General features: G+C 40.1%; 1 protein-coding gene across 2 annotated transcripts; it reads right to left on the reverse strand.

Moving 5' to 3' along the window:
• On the reverse strand, positions 1-25318 carry LOC113646654 (cingulin). 2 transcript variants are annotated; one of them, XM_027153063.2, is made up of 21 exons: positions 25142-25318; positions 16362-16646; positions 15262-15862; positions 13746-13849; positions 13447-13516; positions 10057-10172; positions 9811-9943; positions 9007-9219; positions 8607-8755; positions 7391-7511; positions 7006-7218; positions 6699-6920; positions 6339-6587; positions 5814-5984; positions 5076-5237; positions 4825-4914; positions 4635-4718; positions 4348-4466; positions 3178-3286; positions 2924-3087; positions 1-2155 (listed from the first exon to the last, which is right to left on the reverse strand). In XM_027153063.2, exons 2-21 carry the CDS (start codon positions 16643-16645, stop codon positions 2017-2019), a joined length of 3513 nt encoding a protein of 1170 aa, XP_027008864.2. In that variant the 5' UTR covers position 16646; positions 25142-25318; the 3' UTR covers positions 1-2016. The 2 variants fall into 2 exon arrangements, with proteins under 2 accessions (XP_027008864.2, XP_027008854.2); XM_027153053.2 differs by having other exon boundaries at positions 25138-25318.

The raw sequence follows: 25318 nt of genomic DNA on the forward strand, positions 1-25318 counted from the left end.
TGCATGTGCGCTTACGGTTTATTTTTCATAAAAATATATGATAAAAATACAAAGTCAGAGATTAAAAAGACATTTAAAAGCGTCAGTCTTTACCGTAATATGTTTCAGCAACAAGACTGTACGTAGAGAGATCAAGCACCTCGTGGTTATTACATCATAAAACGCTTTTTACTTGATTTCATCACTGATTGTTGAAGTAGAATTTCTACAAAAAATTCACAATTATACATACACACACAGATCTATTTAGACAACTCTATCGAATAACAAATATAAGTGATTAGATTTTACACAGAAACATTGGCTGGAATGCTAAGATCAAGTTTTGGATAATGGTGTGTGTAATGCACTCGTACCGCTGAACATATCGGAGACGGAGACGCTCACAAACACACTCGCAAACTAAAGGACGCAGACGATAAAGCACTCGTGACTCGTAGCTTCGCTGCTCGTACAGTATGTAGTTCCATGAGCAAGTCAGATATCGTGTCGGTTGGCTTTGTGCAAAGCCGTGTCGGTATTTAATGCTACATGTCTAGTGCTGTATTTAGCAACAAAATCTGTGTAGTTGTTTGCTTGCCTTTTACACATTATTATTCCAGTACTGTGTACCTTCGTACCATTGATCTTTACTTTATTCTTGTCTTTTTGTAAATGTGAATGAAAAGAGCATTAATAGGGTTTTCATCTCTTTGTTTAAAAAAATATATACTGTATATAAAATAATGATCAGTGCATTTGCTATGGGAAGATTCAGCACACTCGGGTCCTGTGTACTATTCTTCCGTTTAGGTTTCGTGATATCTATTGTTTTTTAAAGAGTTCACACAAATCACAGCAAGCAAAAGTCTATATCTGTAACGTGGACTGGTGGGATATCTACTGTAGAGCCTTAACTTTTACATTTTCATACCTGTTCTACCTGAGATTTCCACCCTACTGTGTATGCCTGGTCATACAAGATGACCCGAAAAGCAAGCACGTTTAATGGATCTCAGTTGAAGTTGATAAAGGTAAAGTAAAGCTCGGCAGATTTCTAAATTACAGCTACAACTTTTTGCATGTGCGATAGTAACTAATCAAATCTATCGTCCCTACGTGTCTATGCGATAAGTTAGAAAATCTTGGCAACGAACACACACAAAAAAAACCATGTCTTGATTGGTTCAGCGTTCAAGCAAATACCTCTAAATGTGTGTGTGCGTTTTCATTCTATTAAATCTGAAATGCTCACGAGGTTTATTGCAGCTTGTCGTTATTGGCTGTGTGTCTCTTAATGTGATCATCAACATCGCTGAATATTGTAGTGATGACTACATTCTTATGTTACTAAATTGATACTTATTAGCTGCAGGAATTATAGAATTGAATATTATTTTCTAAGTTAATCTATAAGCAGTTTGTTAAAAGTCCTGGTAGAAATCAGGTGTAGCCGAGCTCATTTAATTGTCTGATCCTGGAGAGAATTGTTTAAATTGTATTACGATATAATATTATGAAATTTATTTATTTAATTTTTATTTAAGATTCAAAGAATATTTGAGGATTCGTGCAAATTTGTGTGGCCACAAATTGATATTAAAGTTAATAGATGAATATACGAACGCAATTCCACAGATAACTGCGTATTCCTGGTGAACTTCCTTAATTCATAACTAAAACCGAGTGATCGATTTCGCAGTTAACTTGCAGGTATGCTCAACACAGTTAGTCACGTCATGTCACTAAGTACTATAGTAGATTGTAGTGAAATACAGTTAAGTGCAAACTACACAACACTCTGAACTAATAAACTGTACATTGTGTTTCGCCTTTGTGCAGTATGTACAGTAGGTTTGTCCGCCTCTTCAAAAGGCTTGTACAATCTGTTTAACATTATATTCTGCCTTCTTGTGTAATTTTAGCAAGGCCCTATCCCACCTGTGTAAAGTGTCTCAGTTTCTGACGTCTCTCCACGCTATTGAAAGCTCATTTCACCCAAATAGTCACAGAGTGACCTTCTCTTCTAATCTCCACCTAGCAGGAGCTGGTCTGTAAATTGCTCTCTGTGAGGATGGAGGTGATGGTTGAGGAGTCAAACAGGCTTTCATCGTCATCATCTGAGCTGAGACCTGGAGAGGCCACTGAAATGAGTCGGGCTTGCTGGATCTTCCTCCTGAGGAGTTAGCACAAACACATCAGCTCAGACATTTCTGCATTTATGTACAGGGGAAAAAGCAGGCAGTCCAAAAGCGTTAAGACACCTGACCTCTAGGCAAACACTGCCATCTCCTGGGATGAACAATGTACTACATTCAATATTTGGGAGTACCAGGGTTTAGTGTTCTATTTTGCCCCTAGTGGTGTAGCAGATGCTAGTTCTTTTTTCTTTTCTTTTTTTAAACGCTCTTAATTTATGGTCCACAAAAAGATCTTATTTACTATAAAGATCATTTTAAAAAAATTCTAAATTACAACCATGATCAGGTTGTAGGTATGACACCCCATAACTCAAATAAGCCAAAATTCTACTAATATATATACACATACATATACATACACGGTATATTAAACATTGTCTAAGGAGAATGTAAGAAATGAACCGTTCTGGAAATTGATCTAAGCAACTATAGAATTTTACATATCTAATGGTGTGACTAAAGGAAAATAGGGGTGTGTGTAGGTCAACGTTTGCAATTGGTATAATGGCTTTTTACAATATCCATCAGAGTTCCTTTATAGGAGCAGAATGCCTTGATAGAAGACCTCTAAATGTTATTCAAGGTAAAAGAAAAATTGATGCTGATCATTTCCTTCTTCTGGCTATTGAATTGGTTTAAACAGCAAAATTAAAAAAACGGACAGTTTGCACAAATTAACGCCACACATGGCGTTTTTTCTTTCAGCACATGAGTATTAAAATACAGTTAGTGATAAAACTTACTTGAGTTCATTCTCCAGTGCTGTGACTCGAGTCTGTAGCGCCTCTTTTTGTTCCATTTGCTCCTCCATGTCTCTTATTGCTTTCCTCCGCGATCCCTCCAACCGCTCTACCTCTTCCTCTCCCTCATCCACCTGCCTCTTCAGTGCCTTCACGCGCAGAGCCAGCTACACAGAGAACCCTCATAAGCATGGATATGGAAATGACAGATGAAAAATGTGACAAACACACACACTAGAGGGCACTTAATGTGAGACCTGATCTCTCTGCTCAGTTATCTGCTGTCTGTCCTCATCCAGAGTCATAGACAGCTCTTTCAGCTTCCTCTCCAGACGGCGTTGTGCGGAAAGTGCTGTATTTTTATCACTGCAAAATACACCAACGGACATAATTAATTTTCAAGAGATTAAGAGTTTATGTGCTTAATTTCTCTAAAATCTCTTGTAGAACAATCTTATTTTTATTACTGAGATGACATTCCTTCTGTCTAGTTAAACAATCACACACCCCGTTATTTTTTTTCCTAAAGAATGTGGAATATGGTGCCCATTTCCATGAATTTTCTTTATATTGCAAAAATGTAGATGGATATGAATTCCACGACACATATCGTCCAAGACACATGAAACCCCACACGAAGCCCCACACTGCATCTTTCCAATCTACAGCTCCTTCTGTGTCACAAGGCAGTGTAACACTCCTTTGCCCCTTTTCCACCGAGGCAGTTTGAGTGCTGGTTCGGAGCCAGAGCTTAATTTAAAATCAGTTCTTTCTTTTTCGACACCCAAAGCACCGGCTCTGAACCAGGAAAAGTGGTTCTTAAGTAGCACCAAAACATTGCTGGTCTAGACTTAAGAACCGCTTGCGTCAGGGGCTGTAGGCAAGGTTACTGTGACCAACAAGACAAAAGAGAACGTCATTAGCGGCATTTTTAATTATTTTAAATCAGGATTCGCCACATTTGGATGCCATTGAGCATTAACAGTAAGGCAACGTCCGCCATTGTTGATGTCATGTTCGCTGCTGCTGCGCTTGCATTGCTGTATAATGTTGTATACAGTGACGCAAGACTTGGCACCGTGATGGCCCTCTAGTCCATGGAAAGGCAAACCAGTTCTTAGAAGGTTCGCTAGTGGAACCAAATTGGAAGCAGCACTCTGAACAAGCACCCGGTTCTTTCTGGTGGAAAGGGGCACTTATGGCACTTGTGACAGGGGGGGAGTAATAAATCTCTCCTACCCAGAAAACATGGCCGATTATGAGCCCCAGAATCCCAGTCATGTATGGCTATGTCCGTAGTAACACCATTTTGTTGCACCACATTCATAATTACCACAGAACTGGCAGCGCACAGGCCAACAGGCTTCCCTACTCAACTACAGACCTGGTTGTGGATCTAGAAGATACTCTGAAGGTTATTTCTTTACCTTTCTTCATTACGTAGCCGCTCCTCCAAATCCTGTAGTTTGCTCTCTAGCTGAGAAACATTGGTGGAACTACGGGACTGGCCCTCCATTTCTTTTATACGGGATTTATACTCCTTAAGCTATGGGCAAACCGAGAGAAAATGAAGTAAGTCAGGAAGAAAACACATGAAGGTAAAAGAATCTCTAGTTTCACTCTAAGAGTCAATATCATGACCAGGGAACATGGAAGAAACATAACTGATCGGTGGACACAAGACCAGACATGAAAAATCCTTCATTTAACGTACCTGTCTCTCCAGGGCATTTTTGTCCAGCTCTAGGTCTTGTTTGGATGATCTTTCCTGCATTAGCTCTGAACGCAGCTGCTCAATCTACACTCAAACACAAACAAGCACAGTTGTATTGTGGAGAACAACATAAAAGGCACCAAGGCAACAACAAAGTCTCGGAGTAGTCGGAGGTCAGTGGCGCGCTCACCTGGTCTCGGCTCCTGGTTATTCTGTCGGTCAGGAGCTCCACGCTGTTCTTCTCCTCGTCCAGCTCCAGATCCAAGCGCTTGACTTTTTCCTACAGACACAAAAATTATAAGCAAAATAATCAAGGCATGATTACAACACAGCAAATCAGAAGAAATGAAAGCTCACGGTTTTATCAGTTGTTGGTTTATTTGCAAATGCTGTTCCTGAATCCTATTAAACTGTGAAAAATAGTGATATTCTATCACTTGCCTCCATGCTGCGGAGGTCACGAGCACGGTCGTTGAACGTGTTGCGTTGACTCTCCAGCTCTCCTTCCAGGTTTTTGACGCGGTTCACTAACATCTCTCTGTCCAGAACAGCATTATCCTTTTCCTCATAGTATGACTGCAGCTCTTTCTTCAGACGAGACAACTGGAAAATGTATCAGAAAGGTTCGAGTGAAGGTGTGTGTGTGTGTGTGTGTGTGTGTTTGGAGCTACTAAATCATTCTCGGTCCAAATTAGGAGAAAGACAGGATGTCTTAAAAAAGTCACAGAAAAGGAGAAGCAGCTAGGTGGAAACAAAACGACAGCGGACAACATACTAAACATTAGAAGAAACGTAGTAAACATTAGAAGAATATTATTATACCCTGACGTTCTTGAATTGGATATCGGTTTTGTTGTGACATTTTAAACAATATAACTGGAAAATCGGTGTATGTAAAAACACCCAATATTTCCTTAGCGCCATTAATTGCCACGGAATTTGAATTTATGAAAACTCATCCTGAACATGAGGCGTCTTCCTTAATGCTTTTGTTTCAGATTAGTTATATGCTAAAAACATATCTGACTCAGCACAGCTTTCCAAAACGGTGAGCATTGTAACTCTGGGTGATTTGTACTATATACATGAGGGGACGTGAAGTGAATTAAGACATGCTGATTCCGTGAACAAGTGACAGTTTAGAAAGGGGGAGGAACATTCTGGCTTGCCCTTGCTCACCTCCTCCTTGAGGGAACGCAAAGTCATCTGGGATTTTTCCAGCTCACTGCTTTTCTCCTTGTTGATCTTCTGCAGGTCCTGCTGCTCCTTCTTCCACTTTTCTTTCTGCTCGTCGAACTGAGACTGTAACAGCCGCACAGAGACACTGGAATCAGCGGTCAAGCGCTCGATCTGAGAGAAAGAAAAACAGACAGCCCTTACTATAAGCCAAACACACAGATCAGGGGTATGACAACACAGCATGAGAAAGGACAGTAACGTACTAATAACAGAAGTAGAGGCGTTATTAAAGGTACAACATAATACTGGGAAAATGTCCTTTTTTTTTTTTAACCAAACACACCGTGGCAAATCAGAGATAACTGTATTTCACATGGGTTCTGGTTCCTGCCCTGATGTAAAGGATACACACACTTCCCTGAGCAGTAAGATCAATAGCATGCTGATCTCCTGGTTGCAATACACTGTCCATACCCACAGAAACTTGTCTCTCACGTGGCCCTCATCGTCCCCATTCATACTCACCTCTTTGTTGAGTTTGTCCACTGTCTTTTCAAGCTGTTTCTTTTGTTCGTCCAGCTGTGTGTTTTCCTTGCGGACAGTGTCCCTATCCCGGTCTCGCTCCTCTATTGCTCGAGACAGTTCGTCTCTTTCCTGGCTCAATTTGGTGCTGCTGCGTTTGGTGTCCTCCAGCTGCTGCCTCAGCTTTCTGTTCTCCACCTGCAGCTCCTGCTCTGCCTCCATATTCTGTGAAACTTGTTCCTGCATCGTGGACTGGACATGGAGAGATGGAGCTGTTGCTCATGCATGTTGTGTGCATGTGTGTTTGGCAAAAACAACAAACTGGTATCTGAGCTGTTCCGGAAATCAGCTTATTTCACTCACCTCCAGACGTGCGAGTTTGTCTTTGAGGCGCGAGTTAGCCTCCTCTAGAGCCTCTCGTTCATTTGAGACCGTGCTCATTTCTGTTTGGAACAAGGTGAGTCTCTCTCTTTCTTTCTGTAGATCCTCCTCAGCCAAAAGCAAGTTACTTCGCAGACGCTCCGCCTCTCCGCGCACTGCATGCATTTCCCCACGCACAGACTCCACCAATGCAGGATCAGCAAGCTAGCGAAGAGGAGGGCCAACAGTGAGGGCATCAAAAAGGCATAAAGAACATGGCGTAGGGGTGATTAAGAACTTAATCGTATACCTGCTTGGATTTCTCATGAACTTTAGCCAACTCCTCCTTATCTTTCCGTAACTGGTCCTTCAGCCTGTCGATCTCATATTTCTGCTCGGCATCCAGTTCCTGATTGGTCCTTTTCAAAGAAATGATCTCCATAGTCTTCTTGTCGAGGTCCCGTTTTAATTTCTCGATCTCTGCTTCGGCTTGCTTCAGTGATGCACGGCTACGCTCCAGCTCCTGTGAGAAGTTCAACAGTTTTATGGAGATTATTTCATTGTGTAAAAAACAAAAAACATCCAGCTAGTGGCAAAGGTAAGGATAAGTAGGGGCAGTTATACTGCACTAGCCTTGTGTGTGTGTGTGTGTGTGTGTGTGTCTAGATCCAAATAAATGCACTCTCTCTTAGTACCTGTTTGTGGTTGTCATTTTGTTTGACATCAGGGATCTGCTGTTTCATGATGCTCAGTTTCTCTTGCAGCTCTTGTAGCTCCTCTTCAAACTCGTCTTTATCTAATCTAGCCTGGAGAAGCCTGGCATATCATACACACACTCAAAATATTAACACACAGCAGAAAATACCCAGAAGCTATCCAGTTTAATTCCTGATCAGATCTCAAAAGTTCCAGTAAAAGTCACACTTTTTAACTCCTCATTATTGAGTATTATTTCAGAAAATAATTTACTTGTTAGAGTTAATAGCATACCTACATCTATATAGTCCCATTTATCTAGTTTTTTTAAGATAACAAAACAAACAGAAATTGAATAAACCTAATTTGTAACATTTTACATTTTCCTATTGAAAGGCCAATTTTTGATTCTTTTTGGAAATAAATGCTTAAAATTGGCTTAATTATCTATTTCAAGCTATACATTAGTTCAATAATAAATAATACTAGAATGTACATTTATTGAAGAAAATGTGAATGGTGCTTGTATGTGGCAAGTTCCCCTCATCGGGTTGAGTGTTTTGATATATGACATGTCCATGTTGTGCTAACGTTTTGATTTTGCTTATTTTGGGGCGGGGCTACACGTGACGTGCCATGAATTCCCAGTGGAATGGCAATACTTTTGGACAAAAGTTTCTATTGAAATAAAACTTTGTCCAGAGTAAGGTCCTAAAGGAGCTGGTCGAGTTTGTTGTAAATCGCTCGAAAACCTGCAGAGTTATAAACCTCCAAAATATATATTGGAAGTCTATGGGGGAAAAAAAGCCCATATGAGCATCTATACCAGGGATTCCGGAAATCCGATTGCTTATAAAAGTCATAGCGCACCTCTCCTCAATGGGCCGGTCGATTTGACACCTCATTCATGGGTTTAGGACAAAAGCTGCGGGACAAGTTACGCGCCGAAGTTTTGTCCGGCACAGTAACAAGAATGTTGCTTTGCAAGCACCATTAATAACTAAACTTGTACTTGGTTTAAGGATACAATTCTCACAAGGAGAGAATTTTTTTCCCCCCTTTATCTACAATCAACATTTTTTTTAAGAAATTTGCAATGAAGTTGGGATCAGAGTGTGGAGTAAATCAAAAGGTGGCCGTCCCAAAGCCAACCTCGTAACTTTCTGGCCACTATTTTCAACAAAAATAAATAAATAAATAAAAAGCAGCTCTCACTCTTGTTTGGTGTTGCGGAGCTCATCTCTGGTGGTCTGGAACTGCTCTCTCCAGTGGCTGACTTCCTCTTTGCTTTCCTCCACCTGTTGCTGTAGGGAGCGAACTGTAGAGTTCACTCGCTGGCGCTCTGCTTCTATGCCTGCCTGAGACTGGAAAAAAAGGGATCAAGGAAAATTCATTTAGTAAAAACACTCAGTGTTTAAATCATCTCTAATGGCAACTGATAACAGCACAGTGCTAAAATCATATTATACTATATTTACTGAACATGCAAATAGAGATGGGATGTGTTTCTGATTTATTGTTTTAGTTTGATTAGAGTCAGACTTCAGATCCTCAGGTCTGCTTAACTAAATGTATATGTGTGTGTGTGTGTGTGTGTGTGTGTGTGTGTGTGTACCTGGGAAACCTGTTGCATGCTGGCCCTTAGTTTCTCCATGTCTTGGCTGTATTGTTGTCGAAGCGTCTCCATCTCTCGGTCATGGGTGGACACCTCGTCCTTCAGGGCACCTTTCAGTGCAGTCAGCTCTCGCTCTCTCTGTCTCAGAGTGTCCTCCTGTCTCTGACGCAGTGCTGCCATTTCAGCCAGCTCACTGCGCAGCGCCAGCAAATCCTGAGCACCATTTCGACATGATTAAAAGCAGTATTAAATTGCCCTTATGTAGAGTACAAGTATGTGATTTATATTGTATATAAATCTGTATATGCTTAATTAATATCACGGGACACTATATGTCTAAATGGTATGTACAACATGTTGCTAACACTAATAAAAAAATAAAAAATAAATAAAACAGAAATTGCAACAAACTAAGTAGCAGTTTATGTTACATGTTAAGAGTCTTTAAGCTTGAATGGCTCATATTTCCTATTTGCTAACATTTTATGTAATATCCAGTAGGCATCTATGTAGGACTTACTTCATTTCATTATTCCCAAACATTTCTTCTTTATTATTATTATTATTATTAGAAGTAGTAAAACTCCAAGAAGTACCAGTGTGTAAAGTTATAATCCGAGGTCAAAATTAACCCATCTCTGCTTGTGGTTTATTAATTTTGCTAAACTGAAGCTCAGGCACAACACCAGTTTTATCAGTGGAACCAGATGTAGTTGACATTTGTAAAGTTGTCCTTATTCTTTTATTTATGTTGTTGTGTGCTTCTCAATGCAAGTATTCCAGACAGTAAAAGCGAAGGCGTACCTCCTGCAGCATGTCACCGTCTGCTCTGTTGTCCGTCTCTCTCCTCAGCTCCTCCTGCATCCCTGCTAGCTGGTCGTCTAGCTGTCTTACACGAGACTCTGCATTCTCCCTCTCCATACGCAACTGAATCATCCTGAGTCAAACAGAGAAACACAACACACACATGGTTACTGATGTGCTACACAGACCCTATTCATGGCACCAAACCCAAAATGCTGTGAAAGTTGTGTGAGGTTTTGGTCTTACTCAGAATGGGCCTGATCTAATTCAGTCTTCTTCCTGATCAGCTGTTCCTGCAGATTGACATTTTCATCCAGACTCTGTTCCAGCTGTTCCTTAAGCACAAGTTCTGATTGGTTGATCTACAAATAAAGTCATAGTAAATGTTAAAGTAAAAAGCCACCATAGTCTGTGGACTTCTAATATACTGCAGACACAAATACAGTATGTTCATTCGCACAGGCTCGTATGAGAAAACCCAGAATGTGAGTGCATATTTTGTTCCTCAAGGATTTTGGGGATTTTGCGAGTGCAGAAATTAATGCAACATCAAACAGACGCTTCGGGTGAAGTCATCACAACAAACATTCAGCCACAGCCTTCTTCAAATCCTGTCTCGAACATGAGTTCAGCTATTATAGAAAGAAATTACTTTTGTGGTAATTGTTTAAAAGAAGAATCCTGTGCTTTTTAATTTTGTGAGAATTTTTTTTTTGTGTGAGCTAAATCCTGGAGGGACTGGATATTCTACTTAGGGGATAGGAGTTCTTTTCAGACAGGAGGCAGGTGCTGTAACAAACAGGAAATTACAGGAAAAACAGGAATTAGCAAACCTAGCAACTGAATATACTCAGCTTCTGTCTGCTCGACAATCCGTTCAGCATAAACATAGTGAGAGAATCCAGTTATGGTCTAATGGCTGGCAAGCAGAGAAAGAAAGAGAGAGAAGAGAAAGAAAGAAAACCCAAAACCAGCATACTTTATTGATCCCCTTGTGGAAACGTAAGTTGCAGTAGCTCACAACACAATTTAAAGTAAAACCTAAGAATGAAAAACACATATACAGTTAAAAATAAAGGAATTTCCAATCTTATAGAAATAAACTGTTCGAATAAGTGAGAGCAGTGAATCAGACGACAGAAAGATGTCAGACTAAGTTATACAGGTTATCAAACTATTTACCTTACAGTATATAATAAAAGAGGCATGCAGAGCGATATCATGAACCAAGAATCTACTACCCAATGAGAGGAGTAATACAGTATAATATGAAATGTGTGTCCTGTGGAGCAGTGTGGTTGTATTAGTGCCACTGAACGTACTCAGACTAACCAGTTAGTTATTAAGTGGGTAGGAGGAGTTGTTTGGCTTTGGACAGTACCCAGTCCTTCCACCTTCTCAGGCCCACAATCAGCTCCTATGTCTTAGTCACATTTAGTTGAAAAAATGTGTCCTCAAATGAATTTTCCATCACTGTCCTAAGTCTCCCAGCCAGTTATTCTCTTCACAGTCACCAATACATTCCACTAGTGCAGAGTCATCAGAGATCTTCTGTAGGTGGCAGGACTGTCTGAAACTTGTGGTGTCAACAGTGAAGAAGAAGGGAGAGAGAACTGTCCCCCAGTATTGCTGATCACTTTTCAGCTTTTCACCCAGAAGAGCCAGCCTGATGGTGTTAAAAGCACTGGAGAAACCAAGGAACATGACTCTCACAGTGCTTGCTGGTTTATCCAGGTGAGCATACTGTACATACGGTGCTATAGCAATGTTTGATGTGAGCCAGAGCATGGCCTAGAGGAGGGAGGGGCAAAGAGCTGAATGCAAGACCAATGCCTTATTCTCTATTGTTGCGTGGCTCACATACTGTGTGTAATTTTCCATGGAAACATGATTGTCATCTCGGGTGAATTTAATGAAAGCACTAGAATGTTTAGTCTGCGATTTTCCAGCGACGCTGTGAATGAGGTTGCGTGCTGACGTCGGGTTGGTGGAGGGTGGAATGTACACCACACAACAAGAACATGTGAAACCTCCTTTGCAGATAGTATAGCGCAGCTTCACAGCCAGCATATTAGTATCCACATAAACAGCAAACCTTTCTGCTTACCACTTATAACGCAGTACCTGTCTGACCCGAACAATTAGAAATCCGTTTGATGGTAAAATTGAGGTCAGAGATATCTCTGTTTTGCCACGTCTCTTTAAAATACGCACTGCTAAACTCATCCATTTTATTCGCCAGGGATCTCACATGACTACTGAAGGAATATATGGCTTAAGTCTCTTTCTTTCCCTTTGTACCTCTGCCTTGTCCTCCTTCTGTTGGAAGGTGATCAGCTGGTCCTGACTGTAAACAAGGGATGTATGGTGTTCTTTTCCCCAAGCGGTACATTTTTAAAAATTGGTGCTTCAGTAACCGAAATAATAATTAAAACTCCTCCTAATGTCTCTCTCGTCACTCATGTAAGATAAAAAATTTAAAAAAAAAGACAGAAAAGCTATTATTTACAGAAAAGTTCAAAAGTTAGTGAGTGCAGCTCCAACAAGCAGCAATGTCAAAATATTAAGCTTTTAAATGCTCTTAAATGCAAGTGTATCCAACTTCTGAGAGCAGTATCCAAGCTGATCCGTCTGAGATGCATCACCTCCCTGAATCACTCGTGATTACAGTGTACTAAGAAGGCCACTGATTTATCGAGGCACAGCCAATTACTTTGCTACACAGCTGATTTACTTTAGACTCATCTATTAAAGTGCCAGACTAGATACACTGTGTTACTGTCAGTGAGGATAAACTGTCTGTGTTTAACAAAAAAAAAATAAAAACTCCCTCTGTGATGTTCCAAATTAGTGGACACACGGATACGAGTTATCAAGGGCAGTGTGTGTTTTGAAGTGGCTATGTGCCAAGCTGTTCTCGCTCTAAACAGGGCTCAGCTGTCTGATCTGCAGCCAGTTCATTCTAGCGCAGGGAGAGAAGCCAACTCTCAGACAGCCATTACTGTAATGCCCACTTCAACACTGATGGGTTTCGGGAGACGTGTTCTGTGCCAACTTGAGAGAAACCGGTCCAAGTCATAAATCAGCTCTCACTCTTCAGGTCACTCAGAATGTGCATGGGAATTCAAATACTCTTCGAGTCTCCAAACAAACATTCATATGATTACCAGGAGCAACAGTGCTACAGTTTTTTATTTTTGCATAAATACGTTCTGCTTTTGCCTGGAGAATGCATTGTATTGTAAGGTGAAAATGCAAATGTCTGTACTGACAAATCATCTGAAGAGATGTTCAGTTGTACACTATAGAAATGATAACTTTCTTGAAACTGGAATTTTAAACAACACCTAAACTGATACTGTATTGAACTGACGTGTGTTGAATATTGTAGTACAATTCAATTATGCTGTGGGGTTAATAATTATGGGGGTGTAGTAACAAAATCAGCCGGTCTTATTATGGTCCAATTGTGTTGATGACATTTATATAGGTTTTGTAACACAATCGGGAAGGAAGAAAAAGCACAATTGCCATTTTGTACTTCCACACACAGAGATATTCAAAGGTACTCTACATTCAGTTACTTGTAGGGATGTGGTTAAAGTTACAGGGTGTAAACTGAAGCATGTGCCATACCTTGAGCCCCTGGATCTTATCGCAGATGAGTCGGACTCTGCGTTTGATTACAGCGTCGCTGTCGTTGCTCCTAAGGGCAACAGAACGGAGAGATCGATTTTGAATTGCGTTTATAAATTCAAACGTCAAAGCAAACGTCAGAGTATTGTACATTACAATAGTGCAAATAAAACAAAAACATTCAAGACTGAAAACAAATATGAATAAATGCTGCAAATTTCACTTTTGGTATGCATTTGGTTCATAGATGGACATGTGTGATGTTTCATCATGTAATTTTATCAACGCTGCAGGTTTACCCCTTACGTAGAACACCGTAGATTATCTGCTGGATCTGATCCTCCTCGCTGCTGAACTCTGACCCAGAGCTCTGACTTTGATCCCTCAGAAGATCAGGAGTCACCTGAAAACAGAAAGCAGAGACTACCTATGTTATACGAGATTCAGTAGCATGCACACACACTAACAAAAAACAAAACAAAAAAAAAAAATTATAACAACTGGTGCATCATACCCATCCTCACACTCCATTGTCACTTCAGGTTCGACTTATTGCTTAATCTTTGTTAACAAATTAACCTAATGCAAAAAAAAATAAATCAAAAATCACCACCACCTTGAATCTTAATTTTTACGTTCATATCACTGCAAGACCACATTTAAACCACACAGGCACATTCATTCGTCCCCTACGAGCTGCGTAAATCCTTCTTGAACTCGTCGTCCAACCCGTAACTCTCACCCTGCAATTTGAATATGGAGTCTGTCAGCAGACACCCGTGCAGTAAGCCAAGTCACATTTACTCGGTAACACAGGGCCAGTCTGCTGGATCAGCTTTCTGTGACCTGCTACAGTTACGTTCCAGCTACTTGCGAATGAGAGTGAAATAAAATGTTTCTACTGCCTTGAGGGATTTCAATAAGAAAGCAGTCTAATTAAACCAGGCATTGTGCAGGCACAGATTTTAAATCCGGTTGCATGCGGCGAGTACATAGAGCACAGATACAGAGTACTTCACATAGACGGAATATGCAGAGCACAGATGCAAAAACTTCTAAGAAGAACAAACCAGCCTTATGAATCATTATTATAATGTTGGTAGAACATAATCATTAAAAAAGGGCTCAGGTATAGACCAACTTGAAATAAACTGGGATATGTAAATGTGCAATTGTCTATCGTGCAATCCTTTAAAAATACCTGGGCTGTGTATATACACATGAGTGATTGTAATAATTCTACAAAACCAGAAAATTCCTGAATCTAATTGATCTACTTTGGCTAAGAGAATGTAAAAAAATAAGTATTCTGGTGGGTAAAGGGTCTGATAAATAGCTGTTCATGGCCAACTCTCTGTGCTACAGAGGCCAGAGAAGGGAGGTGGACGGCTCTGTTGTATTTGCACCTCCCCCTTCAAATGTCTATGGGAAAGATTGCAGATTTATTCCTTTGTGTTTAAGTTTGTATAAATTCCAAGCATGAAGCCTTATAAGCCACACACGGTCACGTCCGTTGCGTTAACGCACTTGTATTTTGGAATTGAATTAGTTGCTAGCGTCTAGTACGAGTTATTATCCTACAGGTACTACTTACAGTATAAGGATCTCGAGTTCTAGGTATTAGAGATCGAGATACAGTGCACAAAGCAAATCCAGTGCGTTTTTCAGACATCTATATTTACAGAATGGTTCCACAGTTTAAAGAAAACCCAGCTCGGATGTGAAAATGTTCCATACAGCCAATGGTTCCATGTGAAATAAAAGAAATGATAAGCTGATTTATAATCGATGGCTTTAGATAGACACACCACTTACATGAGCATCTACTGCTGACCAATTATCATTTAAACCAGAGGAAGGCACAGCGGTCATCTTGGCCACAGATTCAGAGGTTCGGCTCGGTCTGTTGTATCCCGAAACGGGTGAGGAAGACGGAGGAGATGCGTATTCATTTGGAGGCACCAACTGAGCGGGAGAAAGGACGGGAGTTACAGTGTTAGGCCCATTTCTTGCGCTGACACCAGCAGTGCTTCCCCTGGAGGAGCCTCTGACACTGCCGGCTTGTCCAACAGAACTGCTTCCTCCATTTTTGGTGCGTCTCTCCTGTGATGGATTAACGGCGTCAGAAGACGACTCGTAGTAACTGTTCCTTCCTCTCAGATTTTCCTGCTCTAAAGAGCCGTTCAGCCCTGCTTGGTGGGAGCCTCTCCACCGGTTCCTTTCAACCCCTGCACCCATCCCTCCTTCCAAGTTGTTGTAGCTCCCGGAGCGCCCGTCTCCATTAGGGCGCCCGAACTCTGTGTCGTTGTAGTCACTCTCTCGGTCCAGTAGAGAGCCGTGAGACTGAGCCCGTCGCAACACGCTGCTGTCTGAGGTGGGAAGATATTGGCTGTCCTCTATTCCATCCTCCCGTCTCCTATGGGGACAGAAATAATACAGTACAATAAGGAAATGGTTCTATTCAGCTTACAGTTAAAATAACATATTTGTAGTTATATTTATTGTTGTAGAAGTCAGTTCCTGTTATTTCAGTCATTAAAGCAGCTGTAAATATTGAAGTCTCATTGAAACCATTTAAGAGACGTATTCAATGTCAGCTCTACGTTAAAACACTTCCTCCTTACAGAAAGGTTTGCCACAGCAAAGTTTATTAGCATCTATATAAACATAAAAGCTTCAATCAGAACAGTGCTGTTAAAGAAAATGAAGGATTTTAAAAACACAGTGGTAAAATCCGTTTACTAACGACTGCAGAGTTGTTGCTAAGCCCCTTTTTTTCTTAAAAAAAAAAAAGCAAGTTAGCATAACATGCAACTTCTTCACGATCAGCAATGTGCTCTTCATTGGCTTGGTTCACTTCATTAGCGCAATATAGTGTAAAGTTAAATGTTGCATGTTAAATGTGTTTGTGTTACCTGGGCAAGCTGCTGTAAGATGGGGTTCGGAGCTGCACTCCATAAGAATCTCCCTTCTTTCCGTCCTTGAGCACTACATATGGCTGGCCCGCGATGCCCTGCACCCTGACAGCCACACCATAACGGGACGAGGATTTCCCCGAGCCATCTCGACGTCCTCCTCCTCCTCCTCCTCCTCCTCCTCCTCCTCCGCCTCCACCTCCTGTTTCATGCAGGTCATTTATGAAGCGGATCTGAACCCCATAATCCACTGGGGTTTTTCTACCCGAGGCAGATGCAGACATGCTGGGAGAGACGGGGAAAAAGGTCGATCAATTAATTAGTCAGTCAACCAAACTGCTATATTTACAGACTTGGAACCTGGAGAACTTTATAGGAAACCCACAAAGACACAAGACACATGTGAAACTCGACCCAGACAGCAACATGAGCTCAGGATTGGATGGAGGACAAATACATACAGGACAAAGAAAACAGATGCAGGCAGGTAAAAGCGGCCGTGGCTTCTAAGCAAAGTAGAATCTTGCAATGTAGGCGAGGGTAACCAGAGTTCATAGTAAGCATGGCTTTAAACACAACCTCAGCATTATCTGTGGACTAAACATTGAAATGGCTCTAAATGAGTACTTGTACGGAGCCCGTATTTAGGCTTAGAGTGAGTTTATCACTGCAACAGACCATATAATAATAGTTGTTTGTGAAGCAGGTGTTTAATTACACTTGTCGAATTCTACTGTAGCCAAAGTGGACCAATGTTCATGAAACAAACATTATATTGCCATATTTGTTGTGCTGATTCCTTAGTTGGCACGGTTTTGTTTTAACTCTGGTTAGAATTTAGGAGTGTCGTGCCACCAGTTATTTTCTCAATCACCAGTTTTCATCAATAGTAATAACCGTCATAATAAGGACAACAATTTGGAAGTAGCAAAGAGCACAAACGTTCTTCTCACCATCTAATACCTATAGGCATGGGTCCGGGTTCGGTGGACTTGAATTGTGGACGCGAATGCGGCTTATACTCGGGTCTGCTGGTGTTCAGGAAGTAATAGAACCTTTGCATGTTTATTAGGCCATGACTACATTTTCACACATACTGTATACAGTGGTGTGAAAACGTGTTTGCCCCCTTTCTAAATATTTAATTTTTTTGCATGTTTGTCATACTTTAATGTTTCAGATCATCAAACAAATTTAAATATTAGTCAAAGATAACACAAGTAAATACAGCATGCAGTTTTTAAATGTTTTTATTATTAAGAGAAAACAAAATCCAAACCTACATGGCCATTTGTGAAAAAGTGCTTGCCCTAAACCTAATAACTGGTTGGGCCAACCTTAGCAATAAGAGGGCTTGTGTTGATGATCTGAAACAAATTGTGACAAATTTTTCAGACCACTGTTGAATAAATTTATTTGGCAACTTCTTCGTATTGCAGTTGCACCTTCCTGATCTCACTAAAAACCAACTCCAACACGGCAAAATGGCTTTAGTGTGTCAGATATCAGCATATATGGCTTCAATTAGCAGAAATTTCCTTTAGTGGAAATATATAATAGCACTACATATATGGCAGCACTTCCTTAAACGTCAGAGACTCTGCGTTGATGTGACAGTGGTGAGATTAAAGTGCAATGGGTGTGTCGGCCTCTGACATTATAATCCATCAGCATGTTGTCTTTGTTCGAGACTGCAGGGTGTGTGTGTCTGTATTCTGACTGGATTTGGCAGTTTTGACATGCCATGGCATCAGACTGAATGTGATTGTGTTACAGTAATGTGACTAGTCACATTCCAGCAAATAGAAGTGGCAATTCAGAAAGGGAACCATTTGACTGTGATTAAAACAGATTTTTAATTGTTATGAGCACAATCATGAGAAAAACAAAAAAGTACAAAAATTGAAGAGAACAACTGCAAAGAAAAATGACAATGAATTAAAAAGAGTTTGGCACTCTGGACTTATCAAAGTTCACTGTGTTGATAAAAAGGCAAGCACCTGTTTAGTCTGGAGACACACCTCTCTGTCTTTTCCATAGACACACACACACACACACGTTCAAATGACTTCCTCTTTAGTATGAATACAGCAACAAATCACAGTGACCTCTAATGTCCTGTATACCCAAACAACCCACATCTATAATATCTAACCACTACTGCTTTCACAGCGAACCTGTGTGTGTGTGTGTGTGTGTGTGTGTGTGTGTGTGTGTGTGTGGCTGTGGCTGAATCTACTATAAGAATGTGAAGCAGTATAGTTGGCAGCCAGTGCAGTTAAAGGTCTCACCATCATGTGACTATTCGGCAGGAGAATCAGCTCAGTATTACAGTCTGGTGCAAAAGTCTCAGCCTTTATTATGGATCCGAAAAACGGCTAAAACAACCGTAGACTATTTATTTCCAAAAGGTACATAAAAATATTGAACATTTTTGTCAATTACTCATATCTGACTGTTACTGTAGATCTCTATTCAAAGCAAACATTCAAAACATATTGTGAAGTATTTATTCATGGAGAAATAACTCCTGGGGAAGCACACAACCACGACAGCTTCAAGCTCCATTGTGTGGACAGTGTTTTGGTTGTCAACATATAACAATGTAAGCATGTCTAAAAGTTCATTAATACAGGGAAAAAAGCATCACAAAAAATGTTTTTTCTCGGCCTTAGGTTTGACAGAGAGGTGACCATTAAATCCAGCAAGCATTGCATAATCATATCTGGGTCCTTGTGCCCTCCATTTAAATGTCTTATACCGTGGATGTATGTGGACAGAGACTGTTTATATGTTAATGTGTCGACTGGGATAGTGAAGAGTTACATGATGCCATTTTCACAGAATTTATTTACTGTAGCTCGCTTTAGTTTCTACATGCCTGTGTGTTCCGATACAGTTGATTTCATCACTGCATAATAAAGCCTAGCATGTGCGTAAATTTGTTTTAAAAGTGTTACAGATTTTATAAAGATTGGGTGTTTCACTGACCCCAGAGTCAGTGAAACCTGCGCAGTATAGTGAAAGACTTTTTGCCTTCAACCATGCTTCACTTTGCCCACTGTGTATAGCGTGATCTTTGGAACAAGTAGAGCGTGAGACACTTATAGGTTTGAGGTGTGCCGTTGTCATTATGTTTAAATGTAGCTATGCACATTAAAAACTGTCTGCTGTGAATAAGAAATTGTTGGCCCAGGCATGAAAAGCACTTGTCCTGGACAGCCAGCCTTTTTAATCGTCCACCCCTAAAAGAAACTACAATAAGATCACCGCACTTCTTTTGCACACAATATGATTTTTATAGTCACCAAATATATAATCAACTTTAAAACACATCTGAAATCCCTGCCTTGGACATACTACAGTCAGATGGGTGAAACAGTGGGTGTGTATCCTCAGACAAACACTCATGGAGACTCTGGGCATGTGTGCACCTTAAATATAATTAACTTATAATAAAAATCTGTTTATTGGGGGAAGAATGAATGAAGATGTCGTAGTGCTGTAATACTTCATTAGAGAGAAAGAATAACTACTGAGCTGAATAGGCAAAAAAGGGAGAGTCTTGGGGCAAAAAAAAAGAAAAAAAAACATTATAAATTCTGCTCTGGTGCAGAGTATGATTAAGTGACCATGGCCTATTTCTATGTTTCCCTGAACACGCGGAACTTCAAGCACTATCTTACCACACAAAGTTTCATAAACAACTGATTGCTGACCTTGGCTGTTGGTGAAACCGATAAAAAGTGTTTCCTTTCTTTTACACATTCCATTATGAACTGATCTACAAACATGAATCAGTTCATAATCCACTACGTTTGATGCATTAATACATTCATGTAACCACTCTTGCGTTCCTGGAACGAATTACTTCTTGGGGAAGTTTAAAAGCTTAACAAAAATACCACTGCATTCCAGGTGATGACAGCTGCCTGTGAACGTTGCTACTGACAGGTTACTCGATCATGTTTCTGGAAGCACACGAATGCACACCTAACAGCAAGATTCTTCTTTTTTTTGTAGGGAAGCACCATCTTTGTTTCAACTCCACATTATTAAGTTTGTGATGCTGAACAAAGTAGAAGGCGGCCTTGTTAACACCTTTGTACAAAATCAGGCTCTCTGTTAGCCTAGTCCCTTTTAACAAAGCGTGTGTTCAGATGACACACTAACAGATTCGATCCATCAAGAATCATGAGGTTTTAAACTTTTGGAGTCTTAATCAGGGAGTCGGCTTAGGGTGGGGGTGTGTGGGGTATAGGATATACCAAAACATTATAAAATCCGCAGTAAATTTTCAACAATTGCTTTGCTTAAGTTTGTGTTCATTTCTGCAATGGCAAAAATCATGGAGGGACATGAGACAAAGTTGCCATCATTTAGTTTATTTTTGTATTGTAGGTATTCATGAAATGTGGAGCAGTGAGTCGAGTGTGTGAGAAAGCACTACAGTCCAGCAAGCACTGTGAACCGAGACTTCTTTTGCCAGAATTGTCCACACACTGCTTGCGAGTCACAATGGCTCCAATGTGAGTGTACTGAAAAGGTGTATATTTTGAATGTATTATATATCTTTACATACTTTTAAGATGGCATAATGCATATAAAATAAAGCTCAGCATGAGGAGTTCACTGCTAGCGGCACAAGGCTGCAATGCTTGAATGCTTAATACTAAAGCATTATGCTACCATGGTTTCTGCTGAACTTTCATATATTTATTAAGCAATGGCAGATTGAAACAATTCAAATATGACTGCCAATTTCTCATTGCAGCAACGGGTCAATGCCACACCAGAAACTGGTCAAATCTGTATACTTCCTCACGGTGTGTCAGTACACGGGCAAACAGTGACAGCATTCAGCACTCACTGTGAATAGATGATCCCAGTAGGGAGGAGTGTGGGTAATGGAGGCAGGCAAGAGACCATCTCATATCTTTATTACAGTGAAGTAGGGCAGAAAACCTGGTGGAAAGCCCAAGAACACTGACTGCACTGTCTGCTCTGCTATTGAGCCAGGTCTCTTGCAGGCATTTGCTAGTCCCTAATTCTCTAGCATGAAACTCTTATCATTTCTTGTATACTCTGTTTTGTCTTGTCTTGTATAGTCCAAGCTAAATGTATAGTATATAATAGTAATCTGTTTGGTGCAGCTTGTGACAATGTCTTCCCCCCCCCCCCCCACCCTTTTTTGAGTTATCTATATATTGGATTTCTCTACTTTTTTTTTTTTAGATTTTATATGTATGATACCATGTACAGTATATGATTCTATAATATGACTAAACATATTATACAAATACGAGCTTGCTCCCATAAGGAGCCAGACTGCAAGTGTTTGCTAAAATGCAAATGTATAAGGAGCATTGCATGCAAACATCAACCTTACTATGGAAATTAAAGTGAATATGATGGACTGCATAATGAATCACGCTATTATTATTATCATCATCACACTAGCACACTGTCTGCACACAGCACTAAACTCTCTCACACTGCAGGCTTGACTGCACCTGACATCATTAGAGTAGGTTCACAGCATATTCGCGCGCACACACACACACACAAAGGGGGACAGACAGACGGACAGACAGACATGGGGACAGACAGACGGACAGACAGAAGGACACGAGGACAGATGGGGGGACAGACGGACACGGGGACAGACGGGGGGACAGACACCTTTCACATAAAATTTTCATACAAACCGATGCTTTGTTCCAGACAAAACTGCCAGTGGGAAAGATCTGTATTTAAAGGACGTGTTGTCAATGCAGGTCTATGAGGCGATGCTACAGCACTGATTGAATTTGAACTTTGTTTACAAGAGCTTCTAATAATATAGCTAAACTTCTCTCTTGAACCATTTGTAAACAAGACTGTCAAACTCTGGTCTTGATGGGCTGCAGTCCTATGAATTTTTGTCTTTCCTCTACTAACACACTGCATTCAGTCAATGACATTGTTATAATTAGCTAAAGAGTTAAATCATGTGAAATGCATTTTAGAAGAAACTAAAAAAAAAAAAAATTAAAAAAAAAAAAAATCAGGGCTTGGTCAATAACTATTGAAGAAGCACTCAGTGATACATACTAAGTAAAAAAAATAACTAGATTAAGACATCTATGGAAAACTGACTGATCCAAAAATGTGTTGACTTGTGAGCTTTGTTTTAATTCACATTCCTACATATTTATAACTCCATAAATTTGCACTCCCTGAATTCTTATCTATCAAACTGTAACATGATGTAGTTGGCTAGGGCATCGTTAGAAGTATCTCTCTTATTGAGTAGATTTATTTCCAGCATAAAAGGAACAACTAGCTAGGAAACAGTTTACATGTACAGTATGTCTTGGCCATCCTATAGGCAGATGCTTTCATCCAAAATGACATTCAGCTTCGTCAGACTACGAGAGCCGGTTACAGAACCGAAAGAGAAAGTAGTAAATGTAAGTAATCATGAGATACATTGATTTATCTGAAGGAATCAACAGCAAATATCCAAGACAAGCCATTCTTTCCTGCAGACATTTTAAAACATTTTCTATTAGGCTGTTCTTCTAAAATACAGCTTTCGCATTTACAGGATTAGCAGGTGTGTGTTTATTGCTTAATCGCACGTCCCTTGGGCGAGGGCTTAACTCCCACTGCATTCCTTGTTTCTTTCCAAACTCTCAGTCACCTGAGCTCCTGTCCTCCTTTCAGCCTTGAACAAACCAGCATTTCTTCTCTCTCCTTAACCAAACGTGCCTCATTGGTTTGACAATGAAGGCTTTAGTGCTGCATAACCTATAGTCTCATATCAACAATGAGGACCATTCTTTTTGTAACCTTCATTCTTGTGTTGCTCACACAACACAAACCCACACATACACAACCAGATATACCGGGAAAAGTTTCCATCTCCAAAATTCTCTGAAAACAATTAGTCCTCAGGTGAGGAAAGGTGTTTCTTCCTGAAAGGATTACTTGGCGGATTTGAATCTCTAAAAGTCTATGTGCTTATCAGCGTCATTGTGCATTTACAGGTCAATAACCAAGATGGCACGGAGCGGCAAGGTTGCGACACTAAACATTTCACAAGTGAGCTTTGTGCCTTCCAAAAAATCAGATCAGAGTTGAGTACCTATTCCACAGTGAATACTAGTCACCAATACACTACAATCTACAGCTACAAGAAGCCCAACAGCCCATGCTGTGGATTAGAGCTACAGTTCAACATAGTTCCGCCACAGCACAGATTCCCAAATACTTGTTTAATGAATCACTGGTTTCACGCTTCAAACGAAACCTCTATAGAAAGTCAACCTCCGTGGATCCTCGCATGGCGCTCTCAGTCACTTTAGTGACGCATTAAAATCTTTAATGAGCTTACAGTTAAAATTTGCATGCAGTTAAAATTTGCATACTTTCACTCAGAAATTGCAAAATTTTCAGCACAGACATCAAAAGCGTTCTTTCGTTATTGCAAGTAATGAAGCATTGTTTTCTTGCATAGTTTGTATAGTATTGTGTTATTTATGTCTGTACTTTTGAGAGTCACAACCTGCTGGAACCAAATTCCTTGCATGTGTCAACACACTTGGCCAATAAATCTGATTCTGAAGCATTTAACAACATTAATAGATAAAAGTGATATTACTAAATGTAATGGGATCTTTTATAACATTTACCTTCAAAGTCTCCTACTTTTTTTTTCCCATTTAAAATACATTTTTGGGTTAACAATTTAGTAGTTGATATATTTTGCTCATCTTAATAATTCACAGGCTTTATTCTCTCAAAGGTTCTTAAGCGCTCATTACTACAGACATCAAACATGTCGACCGTTTCAAGTACACTGACATTAATGAGTTATCAAAATACAATAACGACAACATATCAACAGGGACATTTGTTAACTTCATAATTAAAAAAAAAAAAAAAAACTTACATCAACTCAAATGTTGTGCTATTTTGTATACATGTTTTAACATCCTTTGCTCACCAAAAGAAACAAACAAGGGGGGTACAAACTTTTACACTGTTACACTATTTAAACTTTTACACTATTTCAACTTTTTTTAGTTGCAAGGAGACATTACACGACAACATTTAGACACAATATAGACTTAAAACAACACTTTTTTTTATTATATTCAACATTAGTAACTTTATCTTAAACTCTACCCAAATCCTCAATGCCTTGGTATCTAGGTACACTGCACCTGATATGAAAACATTGACTCCTCTAACGTACTCAGTGCACTATATATTCCACACAAGGTCATTTGGGATTCAACCAGAGCACAGCGACCTGTTAGCCACGTCAGGTTCCACCTGTGTACAGGTAAAAGTCGCATGTGGACCTGGAGCTGTGTGACTGATTTGTGCACCTGTGACTAGCTAACTACATGAACTCTCCAGACAGAAGGCTGTTTAAGAGGAAAAACACTTGTAAATTACCATCGCTCCAGCAGCGAGACAATAATCCTCTTGCTTGACGTTATTTTCCACAAATACAACTGAACAATTTAGAGGAGATTTAAAATTTAAAAAACCGTTAAAAACCGTTAAAAATAAAGTCACTTTATAGACTGGTGCTCTGTGCGTCACCCAGGCAACGTGACGGCTAAGCTACAAGTTCCTTTGGCGTGTTAGATATAGAGCTAAACAGCTAGCATTTATTTATTCTTCCCTTTAACTTAACTAAAGTTAGCACTTTATTCTAAAGTAGCGACGGAGCTAACACGCTAACGGGTAACGCAAAGCCCTGCCAAACGCTTTAACTTACCTACTGTTAATTTGAAGTCTAAAAGTTGTTCGCTGCTGTGTTTTCTATCCACTTCTGTGGTTCTCCTTCATGAAATGTGTTTCGGTGACAGCTTCCATGACACAAACACACAACCCAGAGTGAGTAAATGTCTCGACAAATACAACCTGTTACCTTGTACCGACCGACGCGGTGAACCGCG

The sequence above is a fragment of the Tachysurus fulvidraco genome, chromosome 3 (assembly GCF_022655615.1).
Source record: "Tachysurus fulvidraco isolate hzauxx_2018 chromosome 3, HZAU_PFXX_2.0, whole genome shotgun sequence".
NCBI classification, from domain to species: Eukaryota; Metazoa; Chordata; class Actinopteri; order Siluriformes; family Bagridae; genus Tachysurus; species Tachysurus fulvidraco.

What these genes read in the sequence shown, in the direction of transcription:
- LOC113646654 (XM_027153063.2), bottom strand. Translation starts at nt 16,645, where the DNA reads ATGTCTGCATCTGCCTCGGGTAGAAAAACCCCAGTGGATTATGGGGTT. An exon ending in TACGGTGTTCTACGTAAGGG is followed by an intron (nt 13,517 to 13,745) that starts GTAAACCTGCAG and finishes TGTTGCCCTTAG; the next exon opens with GAGCAACGACAGCGACGCTG. An exon ending in GCACTGGAGAATGAACTCAA is followed by an intron (nt 2,156 to 2,923) that starts GTAAGTTTTATC and finishes CTAACTCCTCAG; the next exon opens with GAGGAAGATCCAGCAAGCCC.